This window comes from Porites lutea, chromosome 1, assembly GCF_958299795.1.
Source record: "Porites lutea chromosome 1, jaPorLute2.1, whole genome shotgun sequence".
NCBI classification, from domain to species: domain Eukaryota; kingdom Metazoa; phylum Cnidaria; class Anthozoa; order Scleractinia; family Poritidae; genus Porites; species Porites lutea.
The window spans coordinates 7956884-7975368 of NC_133201.1; the positions used below are offsets into that span (position 1 = coordinate 7956884).

General features: G+C 39.2%; 1 protein-coding gene across 1 annotated transcript; it reads left to right on the forward strand.

The window, feature by feature from the left end:
• Positions 1–14639: 14639 nt before the first annotated feature.
• LOC140944068 (uncharacterized) lies at positions 14640–17359 on the forward strand. Its single transcript, XM_073393183.1, has one exon. The coding sequence runs from the start codon at positions 14956–14958 to the stop codon at positions 17008–17010; it is 2055 nt and encodes a 684-aa protein (XP_073249284.1). The 5' UTR covers positions 14640–14955; the 3' UTR covers positions 17011–17359.
• The last annotated feature ends 1126 nt before the right edge of the window (positions 17360–18485 follow it).

Genomic DNA, 18485 nt, shown 5'->3' on the forward strand with positions numbered 1-18485 from the left:
CATGCAAACGAACGCTTATTGGTCCTCCGGAATAATCACCTGATCTATTTCTGTGCATTGGATGAATAAATGGAATGCGGACCAAGGGATAGCGGATTATAGCCAAAATTTCTTTCATCCGTTTTATTTATTTATTTAATTTATTTATTTATCTATCTATCTATTTATTTGTTTGATTGTTTATTTACTTATTTATTTATCAATCATGTACTTACTTATCTGGGACGGACCATGAGAAAACTCATTGGGGGGGGGGGGGGGGGGGGGGGGGGGGGGGGGGCGAAGTACAAAAAAAATATTCACCGAGAAAATTAAATGAAAAAAATTCATGCACGCCAATTAAGCCTAAAAAATATTCATGCCACGGCCTAAAAAAAATTCATACAAGGAATTTGATTACGACAAAAAATTCCTGCGGCTCGAAAACTCCTCACCCCCCCACCCCCCCCCCCCCCCATAACTTTTCTAATGGTCCGTCCCTCTATGATTATAAAGATATGGTGAGTCTTAACTTAATACCTGGAGCTATGAAGGATTTTGTCAAACTTTCCACGAGTACAATACAGTCGACTCCGATAATTCAAACCTTCAAGGAAAATGCAAAAAAGTTCGAGTGATCGGGAGTTCAAGTTATCGAGGGTAAAATTATCTATTTTACTTTATTGAATCAGTTAATATGTACATAAAAATATAAAATACGTTAGATAAAGGAAAACAAAGTAAAATGAAATGAAATGAAATAAATGTTACAACTGGAGCAGGCGACGGGACAATTTCCCAGTTGATATCTTCCCCAATAACCAAATGGAATAATAATAAAACAAAAATAACAGACCCCCCCCCCCCCCCCCCACCTATTTGATATATCAAATGATCTGAAGGAAAATGAAAATTACTTCAAGTTAGTGGGAAGTTTGAGTTACAGAGGGTTTGAGTTACCGCAAGTCAAGTGTCACTTGCAGGATATAGAAAATGGAACTGACCAGGAGCTCATAAGACATAAGAAGTCAGAAGAAGTCATGACTCAGAAGTGCCCAGCCTCTTTGTTTTTCATCCTCTCTTCACCATATTTAACTTCACCTTGTTATAATTCGTCGTTTATTCATTGTTTATTCATGACGTTTGATTGTTTGTTTTTAATTATTAAAATTGTCCATTAGCCAATAGACAGCTTCTGATTGGCTGAAGTATGGCTTTTTCAGGCTTATTTTTTTTACAGTTGTGTACTTGAGCTGGCTAATCAGACCAGCTGTTTTTTTGAAAATAAAATATTTGTCTTTTCATGATTTTTTTTTTTATGTCCATCACTTGCCATGCATACCATCTAGGAATAAGCTGAGCTGGCTGGCTGGCTGGATAATCCTGACTAACAGCGGAATTCTCCTTACCACTGGGTTGGTCTGGCCAGCCAGCTCTGACAAATGGTAAGCACTCTTTAGTATCCTGGCCAGGAGTGGATGTGAGGTTGTAGGTAACCTTGTTTTAAAAGAAAACTCACTTCTTTTCAAATGAAAATATATAGTATGGCACTGAGTTTATCAGAACAAAGTTACCTTTGACCTCGCGTCCACTCAAAGGTTAGGTTACTAAGCTTATACCTGTAAATTGGCCTATCACAAGAGTACCCATCCCCAAAGCATTCTTTGTTCGCCCATTCCACAGAAATCTGAAAATCCATGGCGGGGCCAGCAGATTCCAGTTCCCTGGGTCTCCTCCCCAACATTCACCTTTCAGTTAATAAATGACAAATTCTCCAACCCCAGGCAGACCTTTGACAACATACTCCCCATTGTGGGGATATAGCAACCAACAAATGCCTGAAGGATTGACTGAGCCGTAATCTCAGACTGCAACTACAAACAAAAATCATTTGCAGCTCCCTATCAGTTTTTTCGGGTTGGAAATGGAATAACTTAATACTCATGAGTTCGATGAGTCCTGGTTGCCCCAAAACAACCATTTATATGCTATTAGCTTTCAATATTGCATGTCACAAAAATTACATTTCCCAATATTTTAATCTTCTTATTAGAAATATTTGTTTTTGCCTTACAGCAATATAAACAGTTATTGCTTAAGGTCTAGTATGGATGAATATAACTAACAGACCATGGGTTTGGTTCCCGAAGGGGGGAGGGGTACTTCCTAGTAGTAGGCTAATGGGTATGTGCCACTGGATGGGGTCGCATTTTCATGGCTGGATTGACTATTATGGGGTTGAATTTTTATAAGAGTTGTTAGAATGGGGTTGCCCACTTTCAGGATTTTAGGGGTCAGAAATTCATATAATCTAGGGATTTAAAAATAGAAAGATTTACACCATATAGAGTTTAAGAAATGTGTCAGTTTATTTCAGGATGACCAAGTTGAAAGGCATTGTAAGGTAGATGCATAAACAGAAAGTGACCAAGTTGGGATTCCAAGTTACTTTTTTCCCAGAGTGACCAAGAAGGGGTTTTATAACATGTCCATAGAATAGACTAAATGGGGTAGGGGTTCTGAAAGGCCAGCGGCACATAGCCAGCAAAAATTAACCCAAGTAACCCCCCCCCCCCCCCCCCCCAACCTGGGCTTGGTTAACCCTTTAAGTCCCAAGAGTGACTAAGATCAATTTCAATTATTGATACATCATCAAGAGGAAAAGTTATGAGAACTGATAAAATGATCACCAACAGGAACATCCTTTCACTTGAGGGAAAATGCTCAGATATTTTATCAAATTCTTTCAAAACTCTTTAAGGAAATGTGTTGAGATTGGTTTGAAGATTTGTATATGGATATTGGGGCTTAAAAAGGTTAAATGAAGTGATACTTTCATTGTCCTGACGATATTTTCAGAAGCTTAATCCTACACGCTTTTGTCTAGCAATCTCCTTCCTAGGAGGAGCATACCTCTGCAAGTCACCAAAATATTCTTCGCTGGTCAACAAACATGCAATTAAACTTTGAAATCTCGGATCTCGCGACGGATCGGACTTCTTTGGAACGCCACGGTTTGTGGTTATAACCCTTGAATTGTTGATGACACCAATATTGGGCAAAAAGTGTTCATCTGTCCCCATTACGCCAGTTTGCTTGTAAATTCCTCTTCGCATAACTACGGTCTGGCTCTGAATCGGTATAGGTGGCAATTTAATAACGCTTGCTTTCGTCTGCGAATTTTTTCGTATTTCCGCAGCCTTCGCTTGTAATTCCAGTAATTTGCGATTAGGTTCGTCCTTTCGTCTCGCTTTTCTCTGTATTTCAAGAATTTTTCTGTGTCTTTCCCTCTGGGCTTTACATTCGTTGTTGTACAACTGAATAATGTCTTTGCCCGTTCTTTCTTGACCTTTCCACTGACCAGCTGCTCGTATGTTTTCCGAAGAGAATTTACTTCGCCACATCGACATCGTCTCTTTGTTCGCCGGTTTGTGCACGCACGATATGTCTTTTGCATACGTCTCTGTTATGATCCTAAAAGGCTTAATCACATTCTTCAGCGCGCATTAAGATACATAAATTCTCTCACAAATGCGGATCGAACAGTTTAAATCTGCCAAATATTAAACTGTTGTATACACGCAGTCATCCAGATGTTTCAAAGTGTGGATACAATGTTTAGTGATATGGTTCACGTCGTTGCTTAGTTCAATCCAGGTGATCAGTAAAACAATTTGACAGTTGACAGGCGATCAATTATTGTTGAAATGTCATGCACAATCCTGCGTAAATTGGCCGCGGTTTATATTGAAATTGATCTAGCCTTTTATATTTTAGTGACTCTATTACTGATACTGTGTTTTTATTTGTAATTGTTAGAATGAAAATATAGGAAGGCAAAGTGAAAGGCTGTTTTCCTTTCAATTACGTGCAGAAACTGAATCGCGTGCTTAGATACTGTCCAAAAAAGAGTCAATATTATTAAAATAACAAAAACAACACGTATGCACGTCCCCTGCGCGTGACTAGTTATATTTTCAGCATCTCCCAATTTTTCCTGTGTTTCCAAAGTAATCTTCGGTATATCTGGTTTAAAAGGAAAGACAAAAAGCGTTTTAACATTTTAGTGCCGGAAACACCGGAATAAGTAGCTGTACCACACGCTGACTTGCAATGTATCAAAGAACCCATTCGTGACCAAGAAAAATAAACATGGCGTGTCGCTTACTTGTTGCTATGGGGACCGCGTCTATTAATTCACACATCTGCACATTTGAACAAATTTTGAAACTTTTGAATCTCAGATCAGATTTTAAAAGGTGCTCTCTTTAACATCAGTAGGTCTCTACAATTTTTGTCCTTCTTCCCATTTTTAGCAGAATATATAACAAGTGAAACCTTCTCGCGTCGTCATATTTGACAATGAGAAGACCCTGGGGATGGGGTTGTATAAAAACAAGGCACACAATGATCTGATTATGGACCATATTTTGTCAGCAGACTCGAGAAAACACAGTCAGAAGTCTGAATAAATGAATGAAAGAATGAACGAACGAACGAACGAACGACTGACTGACTGACTGACTGACTGACTGAATGAGTGAATGAATGAATGAATGAATGAATGAATCAATGAATGAATCAATGAATCAATCAATTAATGAAGGGAGGAAGGAAGGAAGGAAGGAAGGAAGGAAGGAATGAATCAATGAATGAATCAATGAATGAATCAATGAATGAGTCAATGAATGACTACTAAAATACTGAGGTAATTAATAATTTAATACCAAGTTTAAGAAAGCTTGACTAAAACAACTAAAACGTTCTGTCAATTTTGAAGCTCTCAGGCGAGAATTTACTCTAATTTACGCATGATTACAAAACTAAAGTACTTTAAGACAATGAAATATTAAAATATAAGTCATTTAAAAAGCTAAAAACTCAAATTCTGTCAATTTTAAGGCTGTCAGGCGTGAATTTACACATAACTGAATCAAAGAAATTTATTTTGAAATTCTTTACATCAGAACAGCGTACTAAATCATTAATTATGACTGATGACATTATGCCACATTCGCTCCATGCTATTGGTACGTGGAATATGAAGGCGATAAGGCAACTGAGACCTAGCTTGCATCATGTGACTTGTGATATTTCAAAGATAATAGTTTCTCAGAAAGTTAATCCGGTGCTCGTCCATCCAGGGTTTTTTTTTTAAGAGAAGGAGTCTTCTTTCAATGCAGATTTGATTGATGGGCAGCTACTCCCGGGGGGGGGGGGGGGCACTTGGGTATTTTTTGGGTGGGTATGTGCCACCCGGGACTCCAAATTGGCACCCCGTTCTAAAAACAAATTCCCCTAAAATTGATACCCCGCTCTAGAAATGGGCCAATTTTTTATACCCCGTTCTAGAATTCGCCCTAAAACTGATACCCCGTTCTAGAAATGGGCCAATTTTTTATACTCCGTTCTAGAAAGTCTGTAAATTGAAATAGCCCTGTTTTTTTTAAAAAGATATTTCTTTATTTATTCGACTTATACATCAAATAAATGCTTCTTCATAATCAGCAACAATTTTAAGCAGAAGATAAAGCCGTTTTTTTGATACCCCGTTCTAGAAAACGCCTCTGAAATGGATGCCGCGTTCTAAATCAGGAGCTTCAAAATCACGACCCCGTTGGGCGGCACATACCGGTGTAGGTAATGTATGGGAGTACCCCCCCCCCCCCCGGGCAGCTACCCAAGTTCCAGAAATAGCGGCAAGGTTCTAACCTGAAAAGGAGCGCCTATCCGCGCGGTATAATACGCGCACATCGTTTTTTCAACTTTAAAAATCTTATGCATCCAAGAACTCTGCATTACAACTTCCCCAAACGGACTCATAGTACTCATGAATAAGCATCCGTCTTATAATAAGTAGACGAACATGCATTGTCTGTGCACTGTCGGACAGGAAGTTACTTCCGCGCCTGGTTGCAACCTTGTTTTCTTTTCATTCAATTCATATAGAACTGATCCAGCCTCCTCCTCAGGTGCTTCATTTTTCGCAAGGTAGAGGCGAGTGACTGGTGATGACCCGCAAGGGACCATGGAAAGGGTGTCTCCTTTTCGCCTTCCTTTGCGCGCACATTTTCATCGAGAGAGAGACGTCTGGGTACGAGGCAGGTACTTTCCATGTCTGTTTGACACGAAGATACGTCGCTAGTACGTGCAATAATCAATGGAAGAGTGTTTCAATCCCGGAAGCACGCCCCTGAGCTTATCTAATAAAAATACTTATTTGGATTTTGTGCTCATTTATTCCAACCCCCTTGTGATAATCTTATACCGGCCTATCCGGTTCCATCCTGCCTTATAAAGGCGGAGGTAACTAAATTAATTATACGGAGTTCATCTCAGAGCGTCCTATCTGACGTAAGGCGAGCTCATTTCGTAAAGATCGTCGTGCAACATGCAGTCTGTTCAGCATTTTCTGATTCTGGTATGCTACGCAATTTTGCCTTAAAAGTTAGTTCTGATGAATTAAAGCTGTGAACTGAAGTCAGGAAAGCCTGATTTTGTTTTCTATATTGTACGAGTTTTAGTATTAAACAGAAGATCAAGTTTATTATAGAGATTACCTTACAATCTACAACAAGACAACAAGAGCTCTAAACAAAACAAGCGGTGTTAGTAAGGCGACTTTTTGGCGCCAATGTAAAACCAACGTCCACCCTCACTAAGTTGCCGAACGGTCTTTTTTGTTTTAGTGGGTTCTGTTTTCCACCTCGAGTTTACTTTTATCTGGGCCCAAAAACCCTGAAAGCAACTGAAAGAACTTACGTTAAAACTACGCGTTAAAAAACTTTTTGTCTTTGCATTCATTATCTGCAAGATTCCTGACCGTTGCTCTTTAATGGTGTTGTTCAGCTTTCGCTTAGTACACTCCAATTAGAACTTTCAATAATCATCGTTGTCAGATCAGACCTAAAGGTTAACGCTCCGACAGCAAGCCAAGCGGGAGCGCAAATGCACACTTACTCCGCTGTAAATACTTGTTAAGTTAAAATTGCTGTTTAAAGAGATTATCATTAATCTGAGATTACATGAATGCAGCCATTGAAAGGCAATTAAAACAACTAAAACAACAAACAAAAGAGTTCAGACTTTCATCGCGCTTTCAGAGTAATCTCGAAGTGTTTTTTTAGGCAGCTTGTAATGGAGTTACTTGTTTGTCTTATATCAACACCGTAAGGAAAAATGGCCCCTGAACATAGTCCATTGAGAAGCCTCTCTGCGATCAACATCAGTTTCACAAAATTGATGTTATTTTAGGTTAACTCAGCATCAACTTTGCCTTTAATTAGTAAGTTACTTATTGTTCCGTTCAGCTATTGTTCATGCTACCCGCTATGTAATTATCTTAATAACAGAAACTGAATTCGCATTTACTCACAAGACACAACTTCACACTAAGCACTTCAATATTCACTTTCAAATTTCAAATTGATGTTTTCTCGTCGTGTGTATTTTGCAGTTTAGATAAAGTAACCGTAAACAGTTAACTGGATCGCTTCTCCCTTTAACATCTACCAACAGCCGGGTCCCTGAAAGACTACAATGCATGCATAAGTAATCACTAATATTTTGAGCCTTGTAAGCGCTACTTTTTTACAACTCACATCGTGTAATGTCTTTTTCTACTAAAAGGAGGTAAGCCTTCAGTCTTATCAGATAACGGAACGAGGCTAGAAAGAAGTTTTTGAAATCTAGGATCACGCCCAATGAGCCCGTCTTTTCCCTTGCTTTTTCTGCGAGCAATCTTCGGTAGTCTTCCACGACGCTCTACACTCGTTTTGTTCTTTTGATAAACCGCACTAACTGAATTTGCTTTTGTATCACTGTTTCCATGGAAGCTAAGTTTCTTTAATGGTGGTAACAGGGCACGCGAATTTGAAACAGCTGCTTTACGGACCGAACTTGGCGAATTAACGGTTTCCTCTTCAATATTTCTTATCTTCGCCTTAGCTTGTACCCTCTTTAGTCGATCCTCTTTCGCCATGCTGTCTTTTCGGAACTTGAAATACGCCTGAAGAGTATCATGCTGAAGCGGCGATGTCTGCTGGGGTCCGAGAATCCCGTAGGCAAGCGATGCCTGCCGCAATTCTTCAAAAGTACCTTCTCCGCCCTCGGTCACCCCTTCCATTTCACCTTCCTCAACATTTTGTGCGGATGGTTGCTGAAACTGTAGAGCGTTGTTTTTATTCAAGTTTAACGACTGACTGCTTTGCCGCTTCTTTAAATGCCGTGGGAGAAAGATCTCTGAATCATCGGTATCTTTGAACTGCGTGATATCTATAGCGTGCGAGTCAAACACCTCCACCTTTTTCTGCTGTTGACGTTCCAAAGCTAATTTCGCGGCGATTTGAAAGGATTCCTGTCCGCTTATTTTACGAGACATTTTTCTTCCAGCGATAGCTGGTTTTCTCTTCCTTTCGAGAATCTCTTGATTTCTCTGTTTGTGTTTCTCGTCTATAGGCGGCTGGGGAAGATTTTTCTCCACGTTGCCGAAGCACTTTGAACATTTTCCGTGCCTATGTTCACCCTCAGCGCAACTTACTTCGGGTGCTTCCACGGACATCCCAGTGCGCAGCTAAACGACTTTAGTCTGTGAACACTCTCATCGTAATCCCTCCGATAAAGCTTTCATAACTGGTCAACTCACGTAGTAAAATTGTTGAATGAAACTCATAACCTTGAGCAACAATTAATTGAGGCCGGCTTCATTGGCTATTAAACGTCCTCTTTTGTTCTTGAAAAAATGCGCGCGTCACACTTGCTTTAACATAATAATAGTTGACGAATTGCTTTGTCCTTTCTCACAAATTGATTACACGATTGTGCTTTTACTTGCTTTCCCTTTATTATTATTTCTTTTATTATTATTATTATTATTATTATTATTATTATTATTATCCTTTTTGTTTTTTCTGTTTCACGTGCGCAGTGTGGTATTGTTCTTCGACACAACGGAATTCTAACTTGTATGCTCGCGTTGCAAGCGGCGACAGCTCTTGCGCGAAAAGGGCCACGCTTAATCAGTCGTTTTTAACACATTATTATTATTTTTTTTCCATTTCTTCATTCTTCAGTTCTAAATCAGTGACTTTCATACGTTCATTAATATTTCGAGACTATCTGTTCCTGCGTTTTCTATACAGGGTAGTCAGAACTTTTGTATTAAACTGAATGCAATAATCCCCACGAAAAAATAAAAACAAACAGGCTTTGGTAGTATTCTTAGAAATATTCCGGCAAAATCCGAATTACTCTCGAAATAAAAAGTGCAAACCTATATTCGATGATCAAAGCCATTGGATTCTGCGCAGATATCAATTTTAAATCCCATGTTCTTACCAATATGTGCCGGGTAAATTTGTTGTTCATTTTGTTTTGTTTAAAAGTATATTTTCCATAGTTTTTCATAACTGTGATTTTTACTGACCTAACTTATTTCTTTCGATTAAAATTATAGCAGCATATGACGTAGACGCAGCTTAGCAATTTCAATCAGTATTTAAAGGGAAAGGTTCACGGTTCAGCGCATGCTCATTAATTAAATTACTTTTTTTCCAATTTAATTTAATTCTATCGGTTAACTGAATCCCACTCACATGTATCTCAGCGATCTCAGAGTGTACTTCAAAGTGAAGTAGGATGGGGCAGTACTAAACGTACGCAAAGCATTGGTGGATTATGCCAACACTACCAACGTTGAATTTATTGTTGTCCCGAAGGTTTCATTCCGTGGTTGATGAATTTACAGCTATTTGCACCAAGTTGATCAAATGACTGCCAGAGGAGTGTACAGATTGGTTCTTTGAGAACATTATGACATGATCATATTGCTTCCATAGACGATCGACAGCATGTTCCGGCAGAAAAAAACAGCATGTTGATTAATAAGCATGCGCTGAATCGTGAAACCTTCTCTTTAATTCAATTTCAATCATGTTTTATAATTCAACGGAACCCTTAGTCTCCTACTTTGATGTCGAGGATACGTGACCTTAATACAATTAGAGAATCGGGATTGGATGGAGGTAGCAATGATTTCATACCTGCTAGACTGGGAATATTTATTTGTATCTTTTATGACTATAAGCGTGAGAAAAATATGCTGATGTTGACCTGTTCTCCAGCTTTAAGGACGCAAGGCGGTGTGGATCAAATTTCTGACAAAGTATCACTTCTTATGGAAGGCATTGTGAATCAAGCGTCACTTCTTACGCAAAAGGAGGACAATGCACCAAAGACCGGCCGCGTTTACGGATTTTTATTTTATTTTATTATTATTATTTTTTAATCTTCTCCTTTCTGGCGAGACGTCGCTACAGATGAAACATACGGTACTGATCATACAAAACAATTTTCAAACGGTTACACAAACGGTTTGAGCTCCTCACTGCCGGGTGCCTCTGAGAAGAGTACTTTGTTCTGTGGATCAATGGCGTATACCAAAAGCTTCGCTCAACACTTAAAATGGAAAGTTTGCTGGCATGCCATTCGAAGAGGGTTTCTCTGCAATATCGCCTTAAGCAGTTAAGCGCTTTTTGGCTGCTGTCCGTATTATAGGATGTCCTTTATAGAGGGGTGTCCCGTATTATATGGATGTCCCGAAGGTATAGGGATAGTTTTAGCGTAGTTTTGCGTATTATAGGGATGTCCGTTATAGCGGAGTGTCCCGTATTATAGGGATATCCGTTACAGCGCAATGTCCCGTATTGTAGGGATATCCGTTATTGCGGAGTGCCCCGTATCCCCGTATTGTAGGGATGTCCGTTATAATAATAATAATAATAATAATAATAATAATAATAATAATAATAATAATAATAATAACATGTCACCCTGTTTGTGAGTTAAGTCACCAGAAATTAATGCTAGCTGACAGAGAGAGTTATGTCGCCCGCAAATTTGTTGTAGGGAGTATTTAATATATCTTGTTCCGTTCTTCAAGAGATAATGAGACGAAACAAGTCAAATGACAGCAACGCTGAAATGGTCAGATGCAGGGCACTAAGGAGTTGTCCTTCTGCTGCTGTCTGTTCATAGTCATGTTTAGTCCACCGATGCTCACAGCTGCAAACTGGTCGATCATGACAAGTAGATTCAACCTGGATGAACTGGCATTAGCATGCTGAGGCCATAGTTATGGAAAAGATATTTCTAACTTCTGGAGACAAGTCTCTTATATACCGAATAATGGGAGTCGGAGGTGGAGCAAGTCCAGCGTCGTATGATTTGACAGCTTTTCTTTGAGGATTTTTCTTTTTCTGCGGAGTTATCTTAATCACTTCGGGAAGAATAAACGGCGGCGAGCGATTAGAACATTGCTTGTTAAATTCCGCAAAAGATTGAGCTTTCTCCAAACGTTGAAATGGAGTCCAGCTTAGATCAGTTTGTTCTCGATTGTATTTCCATGGAGTGGCTGGCAGCTTCTCAACCCCGTCTTCACAGCTTTTATCCTTTGCTGTAGTTAAAACTCGCCGTCTCAGTTTTATTCGATTAAAGGAAATGGTCTTCTCAAGGCGACGATCTAAATTCCTATTACACGAATAACAGAGAGATGGAAGTTTTTCATCCGCAGTAGATTGCTTGGTTTCCAGAAATTCTTGAGAGACGCAGCTTCTGAAATAAGGCGACAATTTACTCAGCAAATGGGTGTCGTGTTTCTTTCTTTGAAATAAAACAAGTTGGGCTTTGCCTTGTTGTTTCGAGCCTACGATGGAGAGAAGCTCACTCTGGTTGCTACCACAAGGATTTAAAACTTTCGGGAAACCTTTTGTTTTGAGAGTGCTAAAAAGATTTTGTTCGTACCTTGATGAAACTTGTGCCATTTTGGCCTTTTTTGCGGGAAAGCAAATATAACAGTCCTTTCTTAAGTTGACATATTGCAGAATAATATTGTCATGTAAAAGCACTCAAAATTAAAAACTTCAATGCCCGTGTTAAGAGCTGTGGAAATTAATAATTCGAGCCAATGATGTTATTTTAAAAACTCCATAGGGACTTTCAGATAATCGATTCGCGCTCTAGTTAATCACTTTGTTTATTGATAAATGTACTTACAATACCAACTGTAGACAATGGCTTTTGAAGTCGGATATTATTAAAAGGTTTTTCATTAGTCTGAGCTAGGGCTCTGTATGGTGCTATGTTATTAAGAAAAGACATTATGACCTGTTTGTAATTTCGCATTGTTTGAGTCTTATTCCGCTTCACTTTATGTGCTGTTTTACTAATCAAAAACAAAGCGTTGTGATGTGCATTCTGTGATATTCCTTTCAGTTCGTAGAACTGACTCCTACAACTATTGAAATTACACTACACTGGTACACCACAAAAGACATACTCCTTACGCTTCGACCACACTAATGCGTTTTCTTTTGAAAACGCATATTTATATCTCGAATGTTTTATACCTCCCGTCCCGCACACTAATATGCTGGGCGTTTTCTACGAAAACCCACAGATTTGAAAATGCTCTCGATCCAAACGAAAACGCATACATGTCTCATTAGTTTAGACGGTGGGAAATTAATCAAAATGAAAACGTCATGAGCGAAAAAGTTGCAGGCGAGCCGTGTTTGGAGCATGCGTATAGAGTTCAATTTACGTCACGTACAATTCTATCATTTTCGAAAATTTGTAGTGCAGTCCAGTGGCGGATCCAGACCTTCAGATAACGGGGGGGGAAGGGGGGGTTATCCGGACCCCCGAGATAACGGGTGGCCTGGCCTCAAAAAAATTTTTCTCGACCCTTCGGGGCTCATTTTCGTCTAAAAATAAGGGGGGGGGACCCCTCGGACCCCGGACCCCTCCGCTGGATCCACCACTGCAGTCAGTGGAGAACCCACCAAAACGGTGGTGTGGACGCGCTCGATGCGTTATCGGTGACAATGAAAACGCGGAGTGGACAGTGCCTAAGTTAGGATGAATTAATATATATAAATAGCTAGATAAATATCTTTAATCACACTACACTAATTATTCCAACAAATCTTCATGTTAGTTTCAAATCGTGGTGTTTACTTTTATACCCCTGATTTTTAAGCGGGTGCATATTTTTTGGAGAAACTTTTCCCTGATGTACATAAGCTGGTCTACAATGGAAAAGCGAACAAATACAGTACTAGTCGACTTCCAATAATTCGAACCTTCAAGAGAAATAGAAAAAACTTCGAGTTATCGGGAGTTCGAGTTATCGAGGGTAAAATTATATAGAAAACGATCTGAAGGGAAATGAAATTGCTTCGAGTTAGAGGGAGGTTCGAATTATAGAGGGTTCGAGTTACCGGTGGTCGACTGTATTGCCAGGGTGAAACTGTCTTTTACGGCGCATTATGGACATAAATCAATTATCAAATTGTAGACGAAAATAATGAAGCTGAATTTGCATATTTAGCTTTTTATATCAAAATTCAAATTTTGAACTAACCCAGGGTTATCTTAACCAAGTTTTGAATAACCCAACCCGGGTTTCGGTGGCACGAGATACAAAAGGACCTGGGTACTAGGCTAAGGCACCATGGGTTCCCATGGGTAGCCATACTGGGCAAACGTAGCATATTTCACGTGCTGTTCATTCAACCTTCCTTGAGCTCGCTGTACTAGAGTCAAACTTTCATACACCTGTGAGAATTGAATCGGGGCACTTATAATTAAGTGTTCGAGTCTTGTTGCGTGTCTTTATACCCCCTATGCTGCAACAATACTTGTAATTTGCGGAGCTCTGCTGCGCTCTGTTTTCCCGCTCTTTTAATATAGCCCGATTTGTTGGCAAACAGTTCAGTGAATCTTAAACAGATTGACGCAAATCGTTAGGTTATGTAACAACCCATAATCTACCCATAGTCACGACGCACGGGATAATGATAAAATGCTCATTGTACGGAATTAAGGCTAAGTCTGTTATGTCTGACCTTTCTACTCATGGCAATATAGTACAATGCATTTAACTAGCTTGCGTTTGTAGCAATATTAGCTTACAAACATCAACGAAAACGAAACTACGTAAAAGAAGGGAATTTCGTCAAATAAGCAAAAACAATATATCACAAATATAAAAGCATGTGCCCCAAAAAATAACTGTTTTATTTCATGACCTGTTTGTAAACAGGCAATACATCATGTAAAATGGCCACAGTACGTCCATTTCAACCAATGATGTCAATTTCTCTTTTGTTTTATTTCTTTGAAGCAGTTTTGCATGATCTAATGATGACTTTTAAAACATCAAGATTGAAAGGCATATTTTGCTTTTTGAGTTGGAGATTCAGTTTTATTTAGTTTGATCACTAACTCTAAAGATTCAAAATCTATTTTAAGAAGAGATAAAAAAATCCCAAAGGGATGCTTTAAAATAATTAACACCTACTTAAAAGCCACACAGCCATTTAATTGAAGTTATTTTCTGAGGCAGGCTCTTTTTCCAGAACTTAACATCGATCTATTTTGTCTTTATTTTTTGTCTTGCAGTTTAAAAACAGCTGGCCGAACAAAGTCTATCACCTGTGGCGTTTTCAGTTCGGCGACGTTTTATTTACTTTTTAAAAAACAAAGAAATTTATTTATGAATGCTTTCGATGGCGTATTTTGAATACATAATTAACCCATTTCTTTATTCTTTTACTGACATGAATAAACAACGTTTATAAGGCACTGTGACCTCTGCGCTTTCTGTGTTTCAAGTGTGTTTACGAAGTACAACTTGTCAAGTTTCTAGAAACTACCCTTTACTAGATTTCGTGATTCGAATCTTGGTGACACTCTCAGTTACGACAGAATCTTTTGGTCATGGTGCACCGGCCACTATAATTAACAAGGACAAAAGGTCTCTTTGCTTCTCATGTATATGTATTGTAGTTAGGGGCCGGCATTCTAGTGTAAGAACGCTTCTCGTTCAAGCGTGAATCAGTAATCAGCACAACACTCGAAGCAGTCATCTTCCTTTTGGAGACTGAGTATGCTTACACCACCTACGAGGAGTCCAAAATGTCAGAAGAATCATTAAATGGGACTATTAATCTACCAGAATATGCTACAGAAGTCTCTGGTCTAGATCCACGTTCCAAGTTTGCTATCGCTCTTCAAGCGGCTTCTATGGTTGTGATCATGGTTGTTGCGCTAGGAGGCAATCTACTGATTCTGGCGGCGATCTACATCGATAAAACGCTCCAAACAATCACCAATGTATTTATCGTCAACTTAGCATGCGCCGACATGCTCTTAGCAATCATTGGAATGCCTTTCACCCTGGCCTCTTCCATCACTTATGACTGGATATTCGGGGATACATGGTGTAAAGTCAACGGTATGGCAAACTCTTTGTTTTGCATCGCTTCTATACTCACATTAGCCGCAGTCTCAGTTGATCGCTATTTTGCAATTCTCTACCCCTTCAAGTACATGGCTTGGATAACTAAGAAGGTCGCAGTTGGAATGATTTTTTACGTCTGGTCTCATGCCTTTCTCATGGCATGTCTTCCCTTAACAAGTTGGTCAAAATACACGTTTATTCGCTCAGAATCAATTTGCACTGTGCAATGGGAATATAGCATCACGTATACGCTATTTCTTTTTTCTGTGTGCTTTTTTGTACCTCTTGGTGTGATGATGTTTACTTACTTGCGAATCTTTCGTACGGCTAAGAAACAATCCAAGAAAATTGTACCTGTTACAGGAAAAATTGAAGGAAAAGATGAACCTAGCACAAGCGAGTTTATCTCGTGCTATGACAGTCGAACAAACTTAGAGAACGCAGGGCTACCCACTCGCTCTTCTCTCTCGACCAAGGAGATGATAGAAAATAGTTCCGTTTCTATTAATAGCAACAACTATAATGATCGACCTTTCTCGAGTCGTCAAGCTTTCGCCATTCACGGCGAGCAACGAGAATTAACGCAAGACCATAAAAATCTATTCGCAGATGATCATCAGGTTTCTAAAGACTCCGGCTTGGAAGAAGTTAATTTTAATGGATCCAATTTGTTAAGACCCGATGAATCGTCAGCTATAACAGCGCGCAATAGTACGTCCAGCATAGGCGAAAGCGTAGACGGAGTTAGTGTTCTTAATAGTAGCTGTGGAAGTTTTCAAGATTCAGTTTTTGAGGATAACGGATCGCCAAAAAGTACCAACAAAGAAAGGGTACAAATCGAGTCTACACAAAATGACATATCGTACGTGAATGCTCCATTTCCTAACACAAACAAAGTTCATGCGTACAGGAAGACCGGTGCTGTATATTTGCCGCCGTTACCAACTGCAACAAGGAACAAGGAGGCAAACATTAATACTCCGCGTTTTTACGTTCCCCTCCCACCTGTAAAATCTGGAACTATAAACAATAACATCTCTAGTACAAATGATACAGTGTACCACATTGATAATGACTCAGAGTGTATCGATAGAAATTCGCCAACTGCTGACAACCAGGAAAACTCTCAAAACATGGTTAACCAATCAAATACTCTATTAGTTTCGAAGAATCAATTTCCTCATGGAGAAGAAGTGAAAAACGACAATGGCAGTGACACCAGGAACCTGAATATAGTTGTTTCGCGATGTTCTTCTTATTCGTCTTTCTCTCCTTCGACGAAAGAGACACTGCAACCTAACCGCCCTAGATCACAAACGGACAGGACTGGATCTGCCAGGAAAAAGAAGTTTTCGACTGCTTCAGTAGCAAGTCTAATGAATTTTTCGGGGCCTAACTCGTTCAGAGCATTCAGTAAATCTTCTCTGGCATTGATGAAACTGCGCAAAAAGAAAGACGTTCAAGCACGCGCCAAAATGCGCCGTGAAACCAAAGCCGCCAAAACTTTACTGATAGTAGTGGGCACCTTTGTCCTGTGTTGGGCTCCCCACTTCATAGGAATATTCTGCTTTTTAGCCAAACAGTGCTCGTGGCCCAATGAATTTTTTGCCATTACTACCTGGCTTGCTATGTTGAATTCTGCCTGTAATCCTGTTATATACGGGGTTATGAGTATGCACTTTAGGAAACGATTTAAACAGATTTTACAGTGCAAAAGAGGCTTCTTCTAGATTTACGTTCCTGAGTACTTATCCAGGCCTGGGTTGATCAAAAGAGGTTTAATTTAAAACCTGATAAGCGAATTTTTAAGCAACATTCTTCGCCCTGAGCATGGAAGTTGGAGGATAAGTAATTGGTAAAATTAACAGCCAAGAATCGAAGTCTATAAGAGGATTAAAACCCAAGTAAATAATAGTAGGTTCATATTATTTCAACCTCTTTGATTAGCGCTTATCAATCCTCGAGCTACTGGCCAAAGAGCATATTTACGTTATTTGTCGAATTAGGTTGAAAAGGAATTTTAAATATGAATGAATTACGAAATTATGGAATTGAAATAAAAACAATTATGGCTGTTTATCTTTGTTTATTTTGTTCTCTTAACAAGGTTTACGAACAAATGAGTAATGAGATACAAAAGAGATCTTATGTCATACTATTGTCAGTGGTATTATTTTTCAGTCTTTAGAGAATATTTTGAGGAAACAAGTGGCCTTGTTGATTTCCTTTAAGTAACTCGTTCTTTTGTTCGTACAATATGGTATTTGGTAACTGATTGTTGTCGGCATCCTTATTAAGTCAAGTACGAATATATCAACTTCCTGCAGAGAATCAAATTAATTTTATTTTTTAATTTTCCACATTGCTCAAACAAGGATTCCATGTCTTAAAGTAATGGCGGTTTAGGACCCTTTAGTTTAGGGGTAAAGAGCAAAGACAGCAAAATCGTCATATAAAAAAGTGATCCTGTCCTTTCAAACCTTGTTGCAATTATTTCTGAACTCGAGCAATCGTGAAGTGACGGTAAAGAACCAAAAAGCCTAACAACTTTTATCGCTTATTTGCCGTTTCCCTTACTGTTGTCGTGGTGGGTTGGTATGCCCTCCAATTAAGTATTCGATTCTTTGTTATCTCTCAGCTGTGTGTGATATCAGTAGCAAATCGTTTGAATATAGTAAAAGTTTCATCACTAAGTCCTCTTTGGGTGGTGATTGAATTGGATCCGCAATTGTATCATTTTCAAAGAGAGATGTGGCCGGGGGGGGGGGGGGGGGGGGGAGACACTCCGGAATTCAAGTGACCGAGGGATGGTCAAAGGATTTTTGTGTGTTTGAAATTTTCGATTTTGGGATTTGGGCAGGAAAATTTTGGCAAGTATTTTTTTTGTCTTTTTTTTGGTGTAGCTTGATTTAAGTACGGTTTTGTTTGGATATTCAAAACTAATATGTCCATTTTTCGTGTTATATCATTTGATGCTTTCTGGAATTTTTTGTGGCTCGGAAATTCGGCATAGGTTTTTTTTTGGTGTTAAATTTTGGGCCAGGGATTTTTTGGGGTTTGATCCCTGAAACTTGACATCTCGGGTACCCCCTACCCCCGGGAGAGATGAGAGGTCGTTTAGGCAAGGTTAACCCTTACCTTGTTCAAGTATATGTCAAGCATGGATAGACAGACCGAAAGACCGACAGACAGATAGACGAATCAG

Coding starts and splice junctions, on each gene's coding strand:
- LOC140944068 (XM_073393183.1), top strand. CDS start 14,956: ATGTCAGAAGAATCATTAAATGGGACTATTAATCTACCAGAATATGCT.